Source organism: Anabrus simplex, chromosome 1 (genome assembly GCF_040414725.1).
Source record: "Anabrus simplex isolate iqAnaSimp1 chromosome 1, ASM4041472v1, whole genome shotgun sequence".
Lineage (NCBI taxonomy): Eukaryota > Metazoa > Arthropoda > Insecta > Orthoptera > Tettigoniidae > Anabrus > Anabrus simplex.
The window spans coordinates 1,156,246,166-1,156,270,958 of NC_090265.1; the positions used below are offsets into that span (position 1 = coordinate 1,156,246,166).

General features: G+C 38.6%; 1 protein-coding gene across 1 annotated transcript in view; it reads left to right on the top strand.

Moving 5' to 3' along the window:
• The window catches only part of Vps11 (vacuolar protein sorting 11), a 214,854-nt gene that overhangs the window by 19,232 nt on the left and 170,829 nt on the right, over window positions 1–24,793 (top strand). Inside the window, exons 4-7 of the mRNA XM_067137441.2 lie at window positions 1,071–1,266; window positions 2,037–2,203; window positions 2,279–2,368; window positions 15,657–15,814. Coding sequence (XP_066993542.2) covers window positions 1,071–1,266; window positions 2,037–2,203; window positions 2,279–2,368; window positions 15,657–15,814 — 611 coding nt within the window. The remainder of the gene's footprint in view (window positions 1–1,070; window positions 1,267–2,036; window positions 2,204–2,278; window positions 2,369–15,656; window positions 15,815–24,793) is intronic.

Consider the following 24,793-nt stretch of genomic DNA (forward strand, 5'->3'; position numbering starts at 1 on the left):
ACTTTACCTTGCTAATTCATATTTCATACTGTATATACAACTATTAGACCGGCCCAGAATGTGCTTTACAAGAAGCTGCCTGGTTCTTACAGGGAAACTTAGTGGGTCTCTACTCTTGCCCTGTAAATGGAATACTTATTTCCATATTCTGTATAACTTATGAAGATCACATGATGACCATTTTTAATTTTTTTTAAAATGAACCTAGAGTATACTCATTTGTTGATACAGTATGTGCAATTTACTTTGTAGGTTGACCACATATCTAAGACAACCAAAGTAAGATGGTATTTTATTTTTTCACTTGTATATTCTGACCACAATACGAGTAAGTTATTGAAATTTTTTTTTTTTGTGATGCTGATGAAATTTACATTTTATTCATGTTTATTGTCATTCAGTATACAGTAGTTGGTCCGTTATTGGAAATGATACATTTTCCAGGTAACTCATTCTTGGTTGCCAACATTTCAGCCCAGGGTGCTAATTTTGGTTCATTAGTTGGTAACTAGCTCACCTACCAAGACGTGTTTCCAACAATGGATCAGTTATTTTGGAATTCCATATTTACTCATTCAGAACAAAATATTTCAAGTTCCTTATGAAAATTAAAATCTGTATCATCTGATGGCCTAGCTGGTATCAGTTTTTTTCATAGTACATTGGCACTGCCTGAGGCTCCAAGTAGCCTGTGCAGTTGACTCCACTATATGCACTAGCCATGCATCTTAGTAGGTGTGCTAGTTACCAATGGATAAGCCTAAATTGGCACACTGGGGCAATCCGCTGGTAACCAGGAATTAGTTGGAAAATTTATGATTTCTAATAGCAGACCAATTATATTAGATTTATGTATTTACTCATTCAGGAAAAAATATTTCAGTTTCCCTATGGGAATGGAAATCGATCAAATTCATTCCATTCTAGAATGCAAATATCCTTTTCCCTACAATATTTATCAACTTTCCCTGTTCATGGGGTGTACTAAGAATGTCTTCACTTTGTGTTTATTACTTTACATTTTAATGTCATTGTCATGATTTTAATAGCCTATTTTCTTTTTTGTAAAGGAAGATGAGCCGGGAGTAAATCCAGTGATAAAGGTGTGGAATCTAGATAAATTGGATAAACAAGGGCACCCAACATGTGTGCGTTTGTCTCGGGCTATACCCAACAAGCCAGTACCCGCCACAGCTCTCTGTGTCCACGACAGTCTCAATCTCATGGCTGTGGGCTTCAGTGATGGATCTATTGTTCTCTACAGAGGTAGATAATATAGTTGTTAGAGCATTAAGCAATGTAAACTGAGCTCCTGATTTTCGAGTAGTAGTAATTGCTGTTTTAGTATGTAAAATTATTAGCACTTGTTACATTAACTTGTTAAGGAAGTGTAAGTCGTTCCTAATTTATATTCTTACCAACAGTCAGGATACTTAAATTTAACTGTTGTGGTTTATTTTCCAAACTTTGTGGTACAATTTAAGGATGGAAGATGATGAATATTGGTGTCTTCATTTCCATGAATAAACTGCATACTGAAAATGATAAAGTTTGGTATTATGCGCTACTTCTCTAAGATTATTTTCCATGGATTCCCATTTTCACAGCAGTCCGTTGTTGGGGCCTGTATATTAATTAATTAATGCTGTAGTTGCTTTCTTCCCAGTCATAGCCCTGTCCTATCCCATCGTTGTCCCTCTGTGTCAATGTGACTTAAAACTAATTAAAAAAAGAAATTGGAATTCATATGAAGACTAGGAGATTTCATGTGTGTACCTCTTTCAAATCTCTTACAGTTTCTAGATTTATTTATTTTTTGAAATTATGCACATTAATTCTTCTATTTATTAATGCATATTATATCTAAAAATAAGTTTTTTTCTATTTATAATTTTTCAGTTGATCATAGTATAACTTTTTAAAGTTACGGTACAAAGTGCAACTAAGTGGGTGTTTTTAGATATTTGATCATATGCCAATTTTTATTTACAATTGAATTATACAGTACAACCCTTTAATAAAGTTCTGTGTTGCAGGCGATGTAATGAGAGAGCGCAACAGCAAGCAGAAAATCCTGAGGGATGGTAGTCATCCGGTGACTGGCCTTGCATTCCGATGTACTTCAAAGTATACCTTCCTCTTTTCTGCCACAACGAACAGTGTCTGTCTGTTCAATGTTACTCTCAAAGACAAAGAACAAAAGGTAAAGTAAAGCTTGTATGACCGACTATATGGTGTTGTATGGTTCTGCGAGTGTAATATGTGACCTACTCTACAGATTCACCTGGACAGTATGGGTTGTGCCAGCAAGTGTTCAGTCATGGCCGAGTCTCCTCAAGATAGCCACTTCATGATTGGAAGAAATGATGTGAGTCCTCTTCTTGTACTAACACAACATTTTTATTCTTGAGAGTCACATTTGAAGTGAAAGACTTCATAAATATTTTGCAAACATTTTGTTTCATTTGCTGTATTCATTCATCATTTAACATTTTAGAATTGATGACCTTGATGTTAAGGGCTATAAACTCAGTTAGCAATAATTAATAAACCAACGAACCAATCAACTAAAATTTGCTTATATGCAAGCACTCCAGAACTAATATTTATTTACGTACCAGAAGTAGTCCATTATAGTGAGAAGTCATAGCAGCAAAAAATTACTTTGTTTCTCAGCTGTAAGTATGTTACTGATTATGTCTGTATAAGCCATACGCTAAATAAATAATAGCGAAAAATATATTCTCTATATCGAATTGTCGTTATGTCTGGAAAATTTATAATGTCCAATAATGGACCATTTATATTGGTATTATAAATTTACTCATTCAGGACAAATATTTCAGGTTCCCTATGGGAATTAACTTCTATATCATCGGATGACCAGGCAGGCATCAATTTTTGGTAATGAGACAAAGTCTCTCATAGTACATTGGCACTGCCGGTGGCTCCAAATAGCCTGCATAGTGGCCTTCACGGTATGCACTAGCCATGCGTCTTGGTGAGTGTGCTATTTACCAACTGATGAGCCCAACTTAGCACACTGGGGCAAAACGCTGGCAACCAGGAATGAGTTAGCTGGAAAATTTATTATGTCCAATAATGGACCATTTATATTGGTATTATGGGCATGTATTGTGGGTTGCAGTAATAACCAGACAAGAATGCTTACTGTGGATTAGTCCTGATTAACTATCTCCTATTATATCACTGTGTAAGTTGCAACGATGAAGAGAAAGTTTGTACTTCAATGACAGAGTCTTTCAACACTTATTTGTATATGTGAAACAGCTAGGACAGTAGTGGTTACCTTGTACACCTGGGGCATTGTGTGTGTATTCTACTGCCAAAGTTCCAAAAATTCCTGACGCTGGTCCGAAATACAACCAGTATCAGTCTATATCGTCTCTGTCAGTTGGGTAAGTGTCGCTAGCAGGGGTGGTGTGTGATGATTCCATTTCCATAACATGTGTCCAGGTCTTGATCAAATGCTGCTTAGCCCATTCAGCTTCCCCTTGAGAAAGTACTACATTATATCTAAAGTTGAGGAACATTCCTGCTGAGAAGATATCATTGCCATATTCGGTAGAAGTCACAAAAACCGAACTGTTCTTCTTGCAACAGTTTGGAAGCTAGACCAGCTGGCATTAGCGTATTTACGATTAATTCAATGTCACTTTGGTGATAGAAGTAAATCTTTGTTAGTGCCAGTACAACTTGAATTGAGTTCTATCAAACACTGAATGCCATCTAGTAGTGAAGTCAAATATGGATTTCTGTTGTTTTATTGCTTGCAGCACACCTCTTACTGCCGGTGAACGCCATGTTTTACATATGGTTTGCGCTATGGGATCCTTCAGTACATCATTTACTGCTAACAGTAGTGTGTGTGTGTGTGTGCTGCACATCTCACAGATCTATGTGTCTTGGATGTTCTGATTGTGAAATTCCCTATGATGTTCCTTCCTGATTTTCTACCTTACGGTGTTCACTTTTAAATAACAATTCCAAATTTTTCACTTTCATCCCAAGTAACATATATTGCTTCATTCTTGTCATAATTTTCACTTTCATGGTCATTTAATTGTTCTTGTTCCAGCAACTTCATGTTTGATCCGTTGTCCATAGTCCATAGTGCAATTTGGCCATGCGGTTAGGGATGCGCAGCTGTGAGCTTGCATCTGGGAGATAGTGGATTCGAACCTCATTTTTGGCAGCCTTGAAGATGGTTTTTCATGGTTTTCCATTTTTAGACCAGGCAAATGCTGGGGCTGTACCTTAATTAAGGCCATGACCACTTCCATCCCATTCCTATCCCATCATTGCCATGTCCGACTCATTGGTTGAACGGTCAGCATACTGGCCTTTGGTTCAGAGGGTCCCAGGTTTGATTCCCGGCCGGGTTGGGGATTTTAACCTTAATTGGTTAATTCCAATGGCACGGGGGCTGGGTGTATGTGTAGTCTTCATCATCTCATCTAAAAAGAAAGAAAAATAGTTACTGAATATACCTGTTGCACTAAGTTACTGTACATCTCACAAAGACTTAAGATAACATTCTTCAGAGTTTTGGCATTTTGATTACCGAAGAGTTTTCTAACTGCAAACGTATGTAACATGATAGTCGGATGTTGCTCAGAAACTAAACGTTGATACTGGGACATATGATTCCAGCTCCACAGTTGGGTGACAAAAATGGGACGTGCTGTGTATAAGTAAATTAAGCGTGGTGAAAATATATGGGGCCTAACTGTTACATTGTTTATAATATCGTAATCTATGAGCTTCATATCCGTATTAATGATTCACACAAATGCAAAGAGGAGAAGAATTCCACCTAATCGATACTTATTTATTGTTAATCATAAAAGAATAAAATATACCTGAGACAGGCAGGCATCTTGTACGATGGTAATAATTAATTTAGATATAGGAATAAGGAATTACAAAACCATACATACTACTAAACAGGGTTGAAACTGGTCCTGTATTTTTAATAACAACAAACAAGTATTGATTAGGTGGGATTCTTCTCCTCTTTGCAATTGTTTATAATATGCGCTGTCAATATCGTTCATCCTACGACTTCATCTTAAATCCATTACAAACAACAACAGATATGTACATCATGAATCATAATTGCATCAAAATCATTGTTAGATAGGATGTTGTAATAGATATATGTGGGTTCGGCATATATTCATATTCATCATATCACGTATCATCGCTATCGGTATCAGCCATATTCAATCGTTTTTACGATGTAGCCTCTTTAAGTCCAAAGCAAGGTAGGTTTTCATGAGGTCTCTCCATCTGGGACGGTCTTGAGCGATGTTCTGCCACTTGATCCCAGCAATCTTCTGGATGTCTTTATCCCATCTGTCCGGTGGTCTTCCCTTAGGTCTCAGATGATCTTTCAGACTCCACTCAAGCACAAGCTTTGTCCACCTACAATCAGTTCTCCAAGCAACATGGCCTGCCTACTGCCATTTTAGGGTAAACACCCTTTCTAAAATGTCACTGACACTTGTGACTGGCCTTGTGTAATCTGCTTTCTTCCTGTCTTTCTTCGTGAAGCCTAGCATAAACCGTTCCATAGCTTTTTGGGTTCTTCTGAGTTTTTGCTTAACAAACTCTCTCAATGTCCAGGTTTCACAACCGTAAGTCAGTACAGGGAGAACACTCTGGTCAAAGACTATCTTTAGGTTGGATTTGAAGATAGAAGAATTTCTTCCATAGGCTTGCCATCCTAGTTTGATACGTCGGAAGATTTCCGGTCTTAAGTCCCCTTTCATGTTTACAAGCTGCCCAAGATAGACATACTCATTGACCTGTTGTAATGTGGAGTTTCCCACATGCAGCTTTCCTGCTGGGGCCCATTTGTTGAGCATTACTTTGGTTTTAGAAAGTTCATGGATAGTCCCACTTTTTGACAGGCTGACACAAGATCTTGTATTAGAGTTTGTAGTTCATCGATGTCGTTGGCCAAAAGTGTAATGTCGTCTGCAAACCTTAAATTGTTCAGCCTTTTCCCATTGATTTTTGATTCCTGTACTTTGCCAGTTGATTTTTGAATGGCAATTTCTAATACTGCTGAGAACCTTATATCATTTATATTTATTTTTGTATTTTGCTTAGCTCTGGCAGGACATAAGATTCTTAACTCATGAGTAGGTTTTCACGACAGTTTCACCACAATGTTAAATTAATCATCATCATCATCATCATTTCCCTTTATCCAGCTGTAGCCAGGTAGGGGCAAATATGGTTCCTCTCCACTTTCTTTGGTCTTTCCACCACTCCTCTTCCAACACTGTGTCCCAGTCCAGGTTTCTTTCTATAATGCTGCGTTGGATGATATCCTTCCATCTCAATCGTGGTCGTCCACGGCCTCTCCTTCCTTGGATTTGCATTTCCATCACCTTTTTTGGCATTCTTTCGTCGCTCATTCGCTTTACGTGCCCAAACCATCTTAGTCGGCTCTTCTCTATTGTATCATTCATTTTTTCCACTCCAATTTCTTCCCGAATTTTCTCATTCCTTATTTTGTCTCTTCTACTCTTCTGTATCATACTCCTCAAGAATTTAATTTCGGCTGCCTGTATTCGACTCTCATCCTTCTTTGTCATTGTCCAAGTTTCTGCTCCGTAAGTTGTTATGGGTACGTAATACATCTAGTACATATTAATCATATAAGAATAAAATATACCTGAGACAGACAGGCGTCTTGTGCAGTGGTATTAATTAATTTATTAATTAAATATAGGAATAAGGAATTACAAAAACATACATACTACTAAACAGTATGGATATCTGGTATACTCATTCGAAAGCTACTAGTGGTAATTTTTCAGTGTTTTCTGGCTTGAGACTTCTTTGTTTCTTGCTTACCATTACAGAATTCCTTCGTAAACTTTGCTCGATCAAGTTTGGTGCTCTTAAGGACATCTGCTTTGGCTCTCAGTTTCTCTGCGGCAGAACATGCAAGCCCTGTTTGGTTCAGTTCGTCTCATACAAAACAGGTGGATGTAGCTTGTTGTTAGCAAGCTTACTTTCACTATAGACAAGATTGTTCAGCTCATCTAATTCACTTTGGAGGAAAGAACCAGTGTTATTTACTTTATGGGCCCAACACTGAATGTATGTTAGACCTACATTAATTAAACTCTATACAGTGTTGGCAAATTTGGTCATGTATCTTGCACAAACCCAATCAACACTGTACCTACGTAGTGTGTCAGCAGCAGCTCTCGAACACAGAGCAGCAGTTGCAACGTTTAACACCATGGACACCACCTATATTATTGTAGGTTCAGCAAATGGTTTCAGGTTAGAGAGCAATATGTTGAACTTGTCATCTTATCAGTGTAGTGATCCTTCACAAGCTTATTGATTTTATCTTCCTTTTTGTCCCTAAGTATTGGAATGTACTTTTTTCATAGTCAATCAGCTGAAGGTAAATCACAGCTTCCCTTAACATATTTATTCATCCTCGCAAAGTTTTAGATTATCCATCTTTTCTATAGCTTCTGTGGTTTCTTCAATAAAACCTTCTTTATCGGGTGTGCACTTTCAACACCCTATCTGCTTCAGATAAAGTTAGTTGTCGGTGCAGTTAACCCCAGTGCACCCGTAAGCGGACTGGTACGCGCTCGAGCGGCTGGGCTAGGACTCCACAAGCGGACTGGTGCACCGGGATGCAAGGTGGCATATTGGAGACATTTGTGACATCTGTTGGCTTTTTCCGGACACATTTCTAATTGAAATCTGTTCTTGGTATCTCAAAGTGTCTGCAGAATGCTCTGGTACGCTTCTTTGGCAAAGAGAATTGATTAAAATATTGATCGAGAAATCTGTATTCTGTTGTTGACAAGATGGCTGAGAAGGAAGTTGCTTGCTCGCGCAAAATGCTCAGTAATAGTGAAATTCAAAGCATATTTGATGTTTTAGGCTCTGATTTCAGCAGTGTTAGTGGGGAAGAAGTTATTAGTGATCCTGTGCATGAATGAACACGAAATATATCACCAGAGATCTTTCGCGTAGTAATATCGTATGACATGGAATGCCGAATGAACTTTCTCCCGCCCCTCAAGATCCGATTGTGACTGCCGGATTTGAACCTACGATCTTGGTACCTTGATGTGAACACTTTACCACTGATCCTCAGACTGAATAATAATAATAATAATAATAATAATAATAATAATAATAATAATAATACACCGAGTGAGACATACGGCTGTAAGTTAGTATTTGGGATATAGGTTCAAATCTAATAATTCGCTTACTCGTGATTTGTTTCCCATTAGTTTTTTATTTCCAAATCAGGCAAATGTTAGGCTCATGTCATATTGGTTTCCTATTATTTCCTTATTTCAAAATCAGGCAAATGTTAGGCTTGTGTCGTATAATTACGGCCATAACACACACTAAAGGACTTCCGAGGTGAGATAAGTTAATGAAAAATTTAAGATTTCAAAGGGATTTTTTTATGTGTTATATTTCTGTATTGTTCTGTTTCTTGTGTCATGAGCAATAGTGTGGAATTTCTCAATAATATAAAACGGGTCCCGTGATCATACGCGCAGTCGATCACCCACTATACTGTTTTAACCGAAAGCTTGCAACACCCAGGTTGAATACTAAAAAGTTGGTGGATTCCTAGCAATGTCAAAGCAAAGGGCGGGTGGGTGCATGTGGGTTAATTGGGCTAATTTTTATCCATCTTGCATTTTTTTGCTCTCAGCGTGTTTTGTACATGTGTGTGTCTATTTGTGCTCCACAGCAATTGCAGAACTTGCACAAAAATATATTAATATTAGTTTCATTCACATAAAAATTTTCATATTTAAATTCAAATGCTCAAATTTTAACTCTGACACTTGATTTACTGTATCACTACCAAACTACTTAACGTTCGACTCCTGTTACATCAAACCACGTGCCACGTCCCTTTTCTGCTCCACTTGGTTCAATTGTAACTTGAAGTACATACACACTGCTATTGACCAAAGTATCAGTAGGGAATCTGTAATTATGATGTCTTTGAATATCAAAATACTTTGCATAACTTTTACTTTATGCTGTATAGACTCACAGTGCAGAAATAACAGGAGTGCAGCAAGCATTCACATGGGTATTTCAGCTGAAGCACAAAGAGATACTAATATTGATTGTACACACAATCAATTTTTAACAGAAAATAATTGATATCTCTACTCTGCTGACATCCTAGCGATAATAGACGACAGCTGAACCTAACATTTAAGTAAAGGGAAAAATAGATTAATAAACTGAATAAAATCCATTGATCACATGAAAACAGTAAGTAAAGAAATGAATGTGGATGTTAAAGTTTTCACGGTACATAAAATCTTTCATCTTTAAATTAAAATGCTAGAGTTTTAACTCAGACACGTAGTACTTTAATATACCAGAAGCCAGTAACACAAAGCTGATGTATTTAAGCACTTGTAAAGGCCCCTGACCTTTTATGGGTCTGAACCCTCCATCTTGCAAACAGAACACCAACAGCTAACCAATTATGCCCCTAAGTTTGGCAAGAATTGATGTGAAAATGCTCAAAGTGGCTATCTATTAGCTCATTGGAAAAACAAAATATTTGAGAAAGATGTAAACTTGCTGAGTACTGTTGTATAGTATGTGGTCACCCCTGTTTCATCTGTGACTTGAAATGCAGTTGAGTTGGCAACGTGAGAACTAAAGCTCTTTAGCGAAAGAGAACCACATTACTAGAGATGTCTTTCCTTAGCCTTTGAAAGCTACCACTGAAAGTGCCGTGGCCTTGATGTTAGAGGATTGGAAAGGCCATCAGTATATCCTATGTATGGAACTGTATGCTCTTCGTGTTATTATTCACAGTATTATCATTTTCCTCAACTCTAGTACCTATGACACCGAGCTCAATAGCTGCAGTCCCTTAAGTGCGACCAGTATCCAGTAATCGGGAGATAGTGGGTTCGAGCCCTGCTTTCGGCAGCCCTGAAGATGGTTTTCCGTGGTTTCCCATTTTCACACCAGGCAAATGGCTGTACCTTAATTAAGGCCACGGCCGCTTCCTTCCAATTCCTAGGCCTTTCCTATCCCATCGCCGCTGTAAGACATATCTGTGTTGGTGCAACGTAAAGCAAATAGAAAGAAAAAAAAAAGTACCTATGACAATAGCAGTATTTCCAATTGTAGCTTACACATAAGACTTCGTGGAAAGAGAATCTGAACTTGCAACTCTACTGTGATTTTCACCTATTAACTGGCTTCGGTGGTGAGGTCATGTGAGGTGAAAGGAGGAGGATAGGTTACCTAGGAAAATAATAGACTCTGTTATGGAGGGTAAGAGAAGTAGACGGAGACCTAGACGATGATGGTTAGATTCAGTTTCAGTAGAGGGTGACCTAGATGACAATGGTTAGACTCATTTTCTAACAATTTAAAGATAAAGATAATGAGATCATAGAACTAGTTACTAATAGAGGATTGTGACAGCTGTTAGTAAATTCATAGAGGCTTGCAGACAACGCTGAAAGCCATACAGTCTATTATGAAGATATATATATGCATTGAATGTTTTCTGTGTCATTAGTAACTGCTGTACCCATTCTCCTGTCATTGCTTGATACACATGCTTTTCTTCCAGGAAGAAAGAGCTGGGAACCAGGCAGTACATACTTACCACATCTTGAAGATATTCATTCAGATAGTTGATCTCACTAAGGAACTTTTGGAAATAATATTTGATAGTTTTGTACTGTTGATGTGGAGCTGGAAAATTTTATCTAAAATAGAAGCAGTGTGTACTTTCCATTATTAAGAGGGTCCTACCTTGCTGTTAGCTTGCTACTTTTTAACCCTAACTGTTTTCCTCTAGAAAGAGATTTTGGCTGTTTTATGATGCGGGGTTATGAGAAATAGGTGATGGCTCAGGAAGTGATCATCCACCCCTTTCCCTCCCTCTCTCCCTCCCCCCTCCACAATACTCTTATGGATTCTTGGTCTCACATCCACCACATATAGATGATTTGCAGACTGGGAAATTGCATGGTTTGGAGATTGGAGGTATGAATCCTGGAGCTGGCTCTTACCATCCTGGGTATGATACTTTGGTTTTCCACACTAAATTGATAAAAATGTCGGGGTGGTTTCATTTTTCAAGTCTCTGGTGTCAGTTTCTGATGCCATTGATGATCCACGCTGTACAGTCACCACAATGGCATTGACTCTCCGATTCATCATAATTAATTATTAAAATGCCTAGTAACTTTAGTATTAACTTTGATTTTGTGTGTAGTATTTGTAGCTGCCTCTTGATTAGAAGCATAGATCAGTACAATTAATTTATCTGTCTCTTACACTCCGTTGTTGCAGTGGTGATATATGTGTGCTGTTGTAAATTATTTTAGGGCGTAGATTGAAAAAGTTGACCTGGGATTTGAAGTAAATTAATATGCCAGTATACCAGGAGAGTAAGTATGGAAGTCTCAGGGAAAAACCATACTCACGATGGTTGCTGGCACCAGTAGTACTGATGAATCTAGAGAAACTGCAGTGTCCTCGTTAGTGACTCAAACTGTCCAAGATATCCCAGTGTACTGTATATACAATTTTAGTTATGAATTATCAATGTTGTAGTTGATTTAGTTTAAGGAGCATTAACATCAAGGTCATCAACCTCTGAATTATGAATGTCATCCTTGATATACTCATCATCCTCATCATTTCCCATTGTCCAGCTGTAGCCGGGTAGGGGCAAATATGGTTCCTCTCCACTTTCTTCGGTCTTTCCACCACCACACCTCCTCCAACGCTGTGTCCCACTCCAGGTTTCTTTCTCTAATACTGCGTTGGATTGTGGCCTTCCATCTTAAGCGTGGTCGTCTGTGGCCTCTTCTTCCTTGCATTTGCATTTCCATCACTTTTTTTTTTTTTTTTTTTTTTTTTTTGCATTCTTTCATCACTCATTCACTTTATGTGCCCAAACCATCTCAGTCAGCTCTTCTCTATTCTATCGTTCATTTTTTCCACTACAGTTCCTTCCTGGATTTTCTCATTCCTTATTTTGTCTCTTCTGCTTTTCTGCTCCTCAAGAACTTCATTTTGGCTGCCTGTATTTGACCCTCATTCTTCTTTGTCATTGTCCAAGTTTAGTCCTGGGGATATTGTCATATGCCTTTTCATTGTTAATGAATGTCATCACCATATCATTCCCATACTCCCATTGCTTTTCCATTAATTGTCTCATAATGAAACTAGGTTCTATTGTTGACCTTCCACTTCTGAAACCAAACTGATTTTCCTGTATCTGATTTTGAACCTTCAACCTTACCCTACTTTCCAGTATCCTCTCCATTATCTTAGCAACATGGGATATCAGAGTAATTCCCCTTTAGTTCTTCAATACTTTCTTATCGCTTTTCTTGAAAATTGGGATGATTATTCCTTTGTGCCAATCCTCGGGGACTTCCTTATTCTCCCAGACAATCCCGAGAACTTGATATGTCCACTGCAGGCCTACAACTCCAGCTGCCTTTATCATCTCCACTGAAATTTCATCTATTCCAGCAGTTTTTCCATTCTTCATCTTTCTTACTGCTATTTCAAATTCATTCATTGTAATTTCTTTATCCATTTTTTCATCAACTAATTGCCTTTCCTGGTGGTCCATTGAATGACTGTCATTATTTCTCATGTTCAGCAACTTCTGATAATACTCTCTCCATCTATTTCATATTTCTTCTGGCTTTGTTAATATTATGCCATCTTCATCCTTCACAAATCTGATGTTTATTTGATCTCTCTTTTTGTTTTTTAAGATACCATACAATAATTTCTTGCTGCCCTGCATATCATTTCTCAATTTCTGTGTGAATAAGGCCCAGCTTTTCCTCTTTTCTTCCTCCACTACTTTCTTGGCCAAATTCTTTGCCTCCACATATTTTCTTCTACTTTCTTCATTCTTAGGTGTTTTCCATGTATTCCATGCCATTTTCTTTTCCTTCACTTTACTCTTTACCTTATCATTCCATCAGTATGTCTCTTTGTCTTTCACATTTCCTGACGTTCTACCACGTACCTTTTTTTCACATCCAACCAGTGCTTCCTTAAATCTTTTCCATTCATCTTCAACATTCTTTTCTTAATGGGTTTTTCAATCTTTCTCACTTTCAGTTTTCCTATCACAACTATGATCTCCATCAAATGCTTCTTCAGGCATGGCTGTAACATCTAAAAGTTTCTTCCGGTGTTCTTTCTCAATCATGGTCTTTCTTCGTCTGTCTCCCCAACCATACCTTGTAATCTTCTGACTGTTCTTCCTAAACCAGGTTGTTTTAATGTTCATAAACCAGGTGTTTCCAACAATCATTTGGTTCCTCATGCAAAAATCCACCAACAACTCTCCTTCTGGATTTACATTTCCATATCCATATCCACATTACACCTCTACATTTTCTCCAATCATCCTCATTTTGAAACCTGTTTCTCATATTACACTTACCGGCAAAAAAAAGCTAAACACTATGTATTTCAGACAAAATTTAATGTTAGTCCATTTGAAATCTTGTATAAATGAAATGTTATCACATTACAAAAATATGGTAATGTATCATGTAATGCATCATAAGTTAATTAGCCCATTTGAGAAGTGTCAGTGCAATAATTGATAAACGTTATTGATAGTGACAATCATAACACCAATACTGCCGTTTCCCACCTTTGGACAAGAATAACCAAGCTGTCATAAGGTTTATTGCTGTAAATTCTTGTGCCGTATATTTTTGTGGACATTATGGGTTGTATACAACAGTTAGTCTTGCTTCTAAGTCGGGATATAATGGCTCTTTCACCTGACAACACAGCAGTATTGGAGAAGGTGTGCAATGTACGCTATGTAGCAGACATTATAGGCACGTCTTGTTCTAATGTGTACAGAACTATTAAAAAGTACAGAGAGGACGAACATCAGCACAAGGACAGTAAGGAGGAGGTTGTATGAAGTGTATTTAAAGTCCAAACAAAAGGCCCGCCACAGGACCTCTACTTACGCATGATCACCGCTCGTCTTGGATGCAATTCATCGACGACCATTGAAACTGGACTGTGGAGCTCAGTGCTGTTTACAAATGAATCCAGATTCTGTTTGAGGGCACCGGATGGATGGAAGAGAATGTGGAGGAGGTTATTCACCCTGTACTTTCTCTGCATGGACACCGTTCAGTGGAAGCTCTATGATGATCTGGGCTGTGATAACCACTGATGCGCACATGGAGCTTGTGTTCGAGAATGGAATTCTGACAGCCCACCGATACATCGAAGATTTTAGTGGACCACATAGTGCCTTTTTTCACCTGTCATCGGTGAGAACTTTATACTGATGCATGACAATGCTTGCCCACATGTTGCCGTTTGTGTATGTGAGTACATGTGTGAAGTCTGAATTGAGCGCATGGTGTGGCCTTTTTGTAGTCCCAACCTAAACCTGATAGAGCATATCTGGGATATGCTTGGGAGACATGCTAAGAGTCGTTCCCTTGACAGACCGGCTCAACTTCAGGCAGTGCTTCAGGCAGAATGAAAGCTCATACCACAAGAGAACATTCAAGTTTGCGTCCTGAGCGTGCCTAATCGAATGTCAGCTGTAACTGGGGCTAGAAGTGGTAATACCCTTTACTGAGGCAATGGAAATTAATTGAAAACATGTGGATAACACAGTTCCAGGTTTCGACATTTCCAAATTTGTGTTGGTGGACTCGTGTGATTGTCACGATCAATAATGTTTCTCGGTTATTGAGCTGAAACTTTTCAAATGGGCTATTCAATTTAAAATGCATAGCCATATTGTTGTAATGTCATACTGTTTTATTTTCACCAGGTTTCAAATGGACTAATGTTAAATTTTGCCTGAAATAAGTAGTGTTTCGCTTTTTTACTGGTTAGTGTATTTGTAGCAAGTCAATATCAAGACAACCGTTTTAACTTTACTCTGTTGTAATAATTAATTGCATCTCCGATAGGCACAGGTTATTTAGGTCACCATATCACTTGTAATTTGTATTAAATTCCATTTTTACTGATCTTTTCTTAACTTCCTTACTATCCTCTGTATTCTTTTTCATTATAAAATGTAAATCTATTTCAGTTTGGCTTTCTAATTGTATTCATTTTTAGCTACCAGTACATACATTTTAACCATACTAATATCTCAGTACATACAGTCCTCTGTGATGTCTTTAACTCTTCAATATCCCAGAATGAGCATTCTCCACTCTTTCTAGTGTATGCTTTCATTATCATCCTTCTGATTTCATCTTTTAAAGTGATTGGTTTTAGCCTTACATTAATTGTCTCTTTAGTTATTGTTCCTTGATTCTTTTTCATTTTTCTGTAGTTCATTTTGTTTTACATTCAGAAAAATCTAATCATAGATGAATCAGGAGGATTTAGCAAACCAGAATTACATTTGGCAATAGTTTAGAAATATCAGAATTTTTATTTGTTGAAATGACTATTCACGCAAGTAGAATGTGATATCTTTCCATTAGTATGTACTACTGGCTTATCTTGCTTGTGATGACAGGTTTTATTATCTCTGTGATTATTGTACAACCAATGTTTGGAGCTGTCTATAAAGTAGGATGTTGCAGGCAGTATACTGTTACACCCCGGATGGCCGAGGTCCTTGTTATGCTGTCGAAGGGGAGAAGCTCCTGTTGCAATGGTTTCGTAGTTACCTTGTCATAGTAGCAAAAGAGACCAAAACTGTATCCCGGGCAACTTCATCTGTATCTTCTACAACTACCAAGTAAGGGCAATTAAAGTTCTCTGCATTTTGTAAATTATTCAAGTTTGATGAAGATACTTAAAAGAACCTACTTCATCACTTTGTAAATTACTAGCATAAAAATAGTGAAATATAAAATTAATGAAACTTTTATATCATAATTAAAAAGATTCCTGTTTAAATTATATTGACATTGTTCTGAATCAAGTTGAATACATGGAAGTTTATTCTAAATGAAACAAGACAAACTGCTGCAGAATTTCATATTTCACAAAAGATCCTGCTTCACTTCCTCAGAAGTGAACCACAACTGTTCCAGCAGTTATTATGCTAAGTCCATTTATCTGGGACTTTGCCTCATTTCACACGATGTAAATCCAGAAAAGTATAATAACTGATATCAACAATATTAATTACCATAGAACGGGGAAAACTTAACCACTTTTCAGGTGACAGTTAAAAATATACTGCACAGTTCTAAAAATTAAACAATGAACTAGACGCTGGAATTGATAAGATTTCGGGGGATATGACCGTATCAATAGTCCCTTGTTAGCTGTGTTGATACTGCTGCATGACTGAATGCAACAAAAACTACAGATGTAACAAACTCCCAAGTACCTGCAGCTCTCTCTATATAAATGAATAATGTACTAATGACGGCTTCCTCCCACGTAAAATATTCTGGAGGTAAAATAGTCCCCCATTGAAGTCTTCAGGTGGGGACTACACGGGAGGTGTACCAGCGAGTTGGCCGTGCGGTCAGGGTCGCAGAGCTGTGAGCTTGCAACTGGGTGGTAGCGAGTTCGAGCCCCACTGTCGGCAGCCTTGGAGATGGTTTTCCGTGGTTTCCGATTTTCACACTGGTGTAGGTCCGATATCCTAATTGTGGTAAAACCTTCAATAATCATATTTAATGTAATAGATAAAATAACTCCGTCGTTGTTCGGTCCCAAGTCCGGAATGAGAAAGGAGGAGGGTTTGCTGGTCTGGCACCCAGCTGTAAAACTGCCAACGCTGAGTGTTGGGCAGCGGGAAATAACCTGACTCCCTAAAGGGGCCAACGGCTTCAGGCTATGGGCCCCTTTAGGTGGGGTGATCGTCCCCACAGTGGAGGAAATGCCACTGAAATCCATTATGCAGCGTCTCTTCTCCAGGTTAGGGGCAGCTGCACAAGGCGTCTGTACTCCAGAGGAGCGGCCTCATTATCACCTCACTGGATCACATCCAGAGTTGTAATTTGGGACTTAGTCTCACACAGGTGACACCTTGACAGTCAACCATGGAAGGTCTTTTAAGGAATACTCCACCGGCTGAACCAAGAGTTCAGAGAAGGCAGCATTCGGATATGGTGGGCTGCCACCTAAAAGATACCGTGAAGTCGGAGGCACGGAAATACCCCAGTACTTCGTACACGAACGAGACAAAATCAAGAATCAAACCAAAGCAGATAACATACTTCTCTACACACAATATAAATTCACTCATGCAAACTGGTAAACTAAAAGTGATCACCAACATAATGGATCAACACAAAATTCTTATCATGGGATTACAGGAAATCAGAAACACTGACCAGGATGCCTTGGAATCTCAAGGGTACATACTTTATAAAGGTATACCTGGGAAGAGAGTGATGAAGAATATCCCACAATTTGGCCTTAAAATAATAAACTCAGTTCAAGAATTCAAATCACAGTCTCCACGACTCTCAACGCTCACCTTAAAGGCATCTAATAAAATCTATACTATAATAAATGCCCATGCTCCCACAAATGATAAAAACAATTCCTCAAAAGACCATGAGAATTTTGGGACCTATTGGACCAGACCATAGATAACATCCCCAAACACCATGTAAAATTATTAATAGGCGACTTCAACGCTCAACTAGGCAGAGAAAGAAAATACCGTGACATCATCGGAAAATGGCCAGTACACAAGAAAACAAATAAAAATGGAGAGACTAGTTGACCTGTGTAGAAACCATAACTTAATCTCAAAATATACATGTTTTAAGAGGAAACCTCAAAAACTCAAAACATGGAAACACCCTGACTACACTAAAGGAGAATGGCAACTGGATCACATCTGCATGGACAAATACCACCACAAAGAGATCTATAACGTCTAAGTCCTCCGAGGAATAGACACTGGTTCAGATCACTACATAGTTTAAATTAAAATTCAACTCACTCCCCAGAGGAGACAGCAAAAGCAAGCCCTTAAAACTAAAAGAAAAATAGGTCCTACCCAATTAATCAACAACAAAAATGACCAGAAAGCAACTGAAAAAATAAAAATCTCAGATTAACTTGAAGACTTAGTACACAACCTTAAACAAATTGCAGAAGACCTGGCTCCAATTAAACCACGTAAAAAACACCAGTGGTGGAACAGTGAATGTGATGAAACAGTGGAGAAAAGACATCAGGCATGGCTATTACATCAGTCCCAAAAAACAGAAATATTCTATCAAAATCTAGTAAAACAGAGAGAAGAAACTACCCAAGTCTTAAGAAGAACAACATCATAAGGACACACTGCAGTTAATTGAAGAACAATTCAATAAAACGTCAAACTTCAGAAAGAAGCTCCAAAAATATGAACCCCCGACCCTACTGATAAAGGATGAAAATGGTAAGCTGGCTCATAACAATAAAGACAATGCAGAAATTCTGGCTAAATATTTCAACAAGCTTTTAAATTGTGAGGAACCTACAGAACTCCTTCATTTGGACACCAACACCCCGATAAAAACATTACCATAGAACATCAATCCCCCCCACAATAATGGAAGTCTACCAAGCTCTGAATAAATTAAAAAACTACAAAGCGCCAGGAGAAGATCAGACCTTTGCGGAAATCTGGAAATATGCAGGAAGATCAGCAAAAGTTTCCCTCCATCAACAACTTGTCTCTGTCTGGATTAAAGAACTACCAGAACACTGGACAATAGCCCTCATTCACCCACTGCACAAAAAAGGAGACAAAACTGACCCTAATAACTACAGGGGAATCTCGCTGCTAGACATAACATACAAAATATTTTCAATAATCATCCTTAATAGGATAAGTTTACAACTTGAGAAAGAACTAGGAGAATATCAAGGAGGTATCAGACCCTGGAGGAGCTCTCCTGATCAGATCATGATTCTTAAATTGATAATGGACTATAACAGAAGAAATAGAGATGTGCTGATAACATTTATAGATTACAAGAAAGCTTATGATTGCATCCATAGAGAATCTCTGTTCAAAATTTTAAGACACCTTGGACTACACCCCAAATAAATAAACATGATAAAATTGACTCTAACACCAAATCAAAAGTGAAGTTTAGGGATGAAACATCAGAGACATTTGAAATTAAACCTGGACTACGACAGGGAGATGGGCTCTCACCACTATTATTTAATTGTGCTCTAGAAATGGTAATGAGGGAATGGTTTAGGAAATGTCCCCCCAAAATAAAGATTGGCCAAAAAATCAAAATAAATTGCCTGGGTTTCGCTGACAATTTAGCATTACTAGCAGTAGACATAAAAGAAGCAAAAACCCAGATATCAGAACTTCAAAACATTGCAAATAAAATTGGCCTCAAAATATCATTTGAAAAAACAAATTATGCCCCAAAAACCAACACAACTAAAAGAAGTTACCATAAATGGTAATAAAATCAAAATAGTAACTCAATTTAAATATCTTGGAGAAATAATAACACTTAACCTAAATGAAATAATATCAATCCAAACAAGAACAAATAGATTAGCTAAAGCACAAAAATTAACATGGGATATCTACAAAAGAAATGTCTATCAATAAATGCAAAAATAAAACGCTACAACACAGTTATAAAACCGGAAGCTACATATGCAGCAGAAACACTTTTTTACCTGAATAAACAATCAAAGACTGACAGACTTCAGAAAATTGAAAGGAGGATTGGAAGAACCTGAACCAACAAAAAATACCAGAAGGATGGACAGTGGCGGTTAATACCTAACAAAGTGGTGTGCAAAGAGCTAAAACCCATTACAGATACTATGCGTAAGAGGAGACTGGGATTCTTGGACATATCATGAGGATGCAGGATTCGAGACTTCTGAAACAACTAGTACAACACAATCTCGTCTCAAAAAATACCACAACAGGATGTAAATGGATCAGAGAAGTAAGAGAGGATCTGAAGGAAATAGGCCTTACAACAGAAGACACCACAAATAAGATAAAATTGAATACAAAACTCAAGAATACAAACCTCCGCTTTAACCTTACACAAAACAAACCAACAACACACATATTTTCAACTGAGGAAAGGGCACGAAGATCGGAGCGTTTGAAGAAGTACTGGGAAGACCGCAAAGCCCAAACAATCCCTTCAAAGAGACCTGAACGACGGATTGACTAAAGTGATATGAGTTACGATGATCTATAAATTGTGTTAATATATTAATGTTTTGTGTCCCTGGACGTATGACGTCCACTTATCCTGCTTATATATTAGCATGCTCAGTTTATTATGAATAAGGTACCAGTAGACAGGATTTTTAAAGACTTGTGACATAGCAACAGACGTATTAACACACAGACTTCCAATATGGCACCAAGAATCATCACTAATAGGTCATTGGTGTGAAACATGTATATATTCTTTATAGATTGTTTTTAAAAAAAAGCCATTGTTTTTTAGGGAATAAAAAAGATAACACAAGTGCGAGAATAGAAAAGAGAGTGATTGAAGAGAACAGCATTTATATCACAGTGAGAATAAAGTAAACGTGTTGTCGTGTTATATTTTTCTCATATCAGATGTAAGGCTTTTCAGGAGTTTGCTCTATTAACCAGCATTTCGTCTTAGATCTGACACTAGACTCATCAGAGTGGGATGTGTCAGACCTTACACACTGACGCTGGGGTGTATGCAGGTGAACTTATCAGAAGCCCTTATAAGAGGCACAGTCTGATAACTGCATACGGGAGATAAATCTCCACAATGGAATTATTGTCCGCCTAGCAATTCCGAATGGAAAATTCTAAATTCCCATGGAGGGAATTAGATATTTTTCACCGATAGAGCATGTCAAAACATCAGATATAAGGCTTTTCAGGCGTTTGCTCTATTATACTTTATATTTTTCTTTCGTAAATAAAAAAATCGCATATTAAGAACGATAAATTGGCGACCGTGAAAGGACCTTCGAAACCCAGCGATGAAGATTGATCAAATGACTGTGATGATTTTACGGAAGGCGCTGGCATCCCGAGGTTTACCGACAGCTGGAAGCAAGGCAGAGTTACAAGAGAGGCTGCGCTAGCATTTGATAGAAAATGAGGAGGATCCAGGCGGTTTCGTCTTCGAAGTCACCTCGGAGAAGGAATTCCAACGACCGGGTAAGCATTATGCTTGCACAACTACTTTGATTGAGGCCCAGTCTCAAGAAATAAAGGACTGAATCAATTCCTGGGTCAAAGGTCTGAAAGGAGATATTTCAAAATTTAATTACAAAATCAGCAGCGTAGAATTAGATGTAGATAAAGTTGTAAGTGATATGTACACCTTGGAAAACAATGTCGAGGAGAAGATTGGAGAAATCAAGCGGGAATCCAATCGTTTTAAAACCAAAGTAGGCCAGAAATTTACGAAGTTTGAATCCGAGGTTAATAGAAAAATTTTAACCCTGGAGAAAAACATTTCTGTTGGCAGTGGTCAACTTAGCAGAAGTATGGACCTCCCACTTGGGATGATACTGGTCGATCCCAGAGTAATCAAAGACTGCCTACCGGAATTTCATGGGAGACTCGAGGAGTGTCCTGAAGCATTTCTAAAGACATCAGAGTCTCTACTGGGTAGGACAAATATACCTACGGAAATATACTTGCAAATTGTCAGTCAGCAGCTAAAAGAGTCTGCAGGGGCTTGGTGGCAGAACATTAAAGGGCTCAGCCTCGACTGGGAGGAATGTAAGAAAGAATTTGTCCAGAGATTTGACTTTGAGTCTGTCCAAACTTCACTACAAAAAATGTTCCTAACTGAAGCGCAATCCAGTGGAATGAGAGCAGGAGCTTTTGTAATTCAAACACTCGAACTCTTTAAGCGAGTCCACGAAAGGGAAAATATACGAGAGTCTCTTATATAATAGAACTGCTACATGATAACGTTCGATCGCTTGTTAAGGTGGCACAACCAAAAATCTTTGAAGAGCTCCGTCTCATCGTAGCAAAATTAGACGAAGAAGCAAGTTACCATACCTCAAAATCGAAAACTTCAACAGCGGAGTAACCCCGGAAATGTTACCGATGCAGGCAGACCGGGCATTTTAAAGGCCAGTGCCCAGAAAACTAGCTTTTGACCATTCAAGTTGGGGTAAGGAGGGTTCCGAAAGAATGAAGAAGCTTCAGGTACAGGACACCTGGCTAGAAGGTAAACTTATTGGTCAAATCTATAGTGATGATGAATCTAATCCACCCCACCCGGCTATTAACTTGACGATTAATGATAAGCCTTCACTCGCCATCCTTGACACGCAAGCTTCACAATTGTTTGTGAGCATGAATGTGGCAAAATTATTAAAACCTGTTCGTCCTGCTAAGGCGGCAACAGTCGGGGGGCCAACTCATCACATGCATTACCAGATTCTTCAAGCCAAGTCATAGATATACCGGTGAGGGTTGTCAAGGATTTAATACCTGACATAATATTAGGACATGACTTCTTAGGTAAATATGGGGTAGTGATAGATTATACAGCCAATGAAATATTCTTTGGTAATAGAAACAGAATTAGGTTGGCTTGGGTTGAAAATAAAGCCTTTGAGTCGGAAACTTTAGAAACCAATGTATTGACCGAGCTGAAAACAGGATTGTTGAGGGTGGAGGAGAAGGAAGACCTTGAGAAGTTGCTGAATAAGTTCCCTGAGGTCATTAATGATAGAATCGGATTTACCACAATGGTAGAACATCAAATAATTTGTAAAGATAATGCTCCAGTTAAACAAGCCCTACCCAATTAACCCAGATAAACGAAAATTTATAGTAAAAAAGGTCAAGAAAATGGAGAACCAAGGATGAATTGATCCTTCAGTATCAGGATTGGCTTCTGTAATAGTACTACCTAAGAAGAAAAATGGTGATTACCGACTTTGTGTGGACCTACGTCAGATAAATAACAAGACTATATCAGATGCCTACCCCATGCCGGATCTCCGCCTTCTTATAAAGCAAGTGAGTGGGACAGAAGTCTTTAGTACCCTCAATTTGAACTCTGGCTACTGGCAAGTAGAAGTCGAAGAAGAGTCTCGATCGATGACTGCTTTTTCCACCAACTCTATCAATTCAGAGTCATGCCATTTGGTCTTACGAATGCTCCAGCCACCTTTATGCATATCATGGATGAAGTCTTGTCCAGATACACAGGAGAATTCTGCCCAGTCTATCTGGACGACATCCTCGTGTACAGCAAGATGTTTTCGGACCATCTGGAACACCTAGCTAGAATATTGGAGAGGTTGAGGATTAACGGATTTACCTGCCAAGTCAAGAAGTGTCAGTTCGCATTAAAATCCATTGAGTACCTAGGTCATGTATTGACGGACAAGAGCTTGGAGAGACAAACTGAGAAGAATAGGGCTGTTCAGGAACAGGAAAGGCCTCATATGAAACGCCATGTACGTCAATTTTTAGGCCTCTGTGGGTGGTACAGTAGCTTTGTACCACACTTTGAAACGAAACCTGTTCTCCGAACCTACCTCCTCAATAAAAACATACCATTTAAATGGACCCATAGGGTAGAAACAGCCGTCCAGGAAATAAAAAGATCTGTTTGCGATGCTTCAAATCTAGCTTATCTGGATACAAACCGGGAGGTCTGCTTGCAGACAGATGCGAGTGACATCGGTCTTGGGGCTGTACTGTTCCACGACAGAGGAGGAGACAAGGATATAATTGAGTATGCCAGTAGGAAACTTTCTGCTTCCGAGAGAAACTATTGTACAGCTGAGAAGGAGGCATTAGCAGTTGTATGGGCAGTCGGGAAGTTCAGAGATTATCTGTCCGGAAGGAAGTTCAGATTCTTTACAGACAACTCTTCACTTCATTGGTTGAACCAAATTTCTGGAACTGAGTCCAAACTGATGTGATGGGCCTTGATCTTTTCCGATTTTGACTTCGAAATTTGTCATATTCCTGGTGTAGCCAATCAAGCTGTGGACAGTCTATCAAGAAATCCTGAGGACGGACCGAAATCAGCCAGAATTTATTAGAGAGAGAGATATTCCTGGACCAACTAAGAGGTCTCAAACCGACCCTGTGCTCCTTGCTATCCAGCAAGGAAATAGTGAGATCAATTTAGATTTAATAAGGAAGTGGTAGACTGAGGACATGCCCTGTAACAGAATGGCACCCTGGATCAGCAAACACAGTACTAATTGTCAATCTGTCCCAGTTCAGTTTAAGATGTGCTACAAGAATTTCCGACTCGAAGACGGCAAACTTAAGTATACTTCCCACCTGCCTGGATCTTCTCTAGTCATCGTCATTCCAAAGTAGCAAACTGCAAGGATTTTCAACAAATACCATAATAATCCAGAAGCTGATCATCCTGGTCAAGAGGAAACCTAATCTTCGATTCGGCAACTTTTCTTCTGGGTACACATGCCTCAGGCTATCGAGAACTATGTGCAATCTGTGCTCGCACTGCGAGTACCAGCATGAGAGGATGCCGACCACATCAACCTTGGGAGGTCCTCGCCCTTGACCTTATGGGACCCTACCCTAGGACATCTCGGAGAAAAACAGGGATCCTTGTGGTGACTGATCTTTTCACCAGGTGGGTGGATGCATTCGCCATCCCTGAAGCTATATCAGGACGTATCGTACAACTCTTAAGGATGGAAGTCTTCAGTCTGTATGGGCATCCTCGGTGTCTACTCACGGACAATGGCACTTCGGGACAGTGATTGCAAACTTTGTCAGAGTGGGAAATTGAACACTGGACGACAC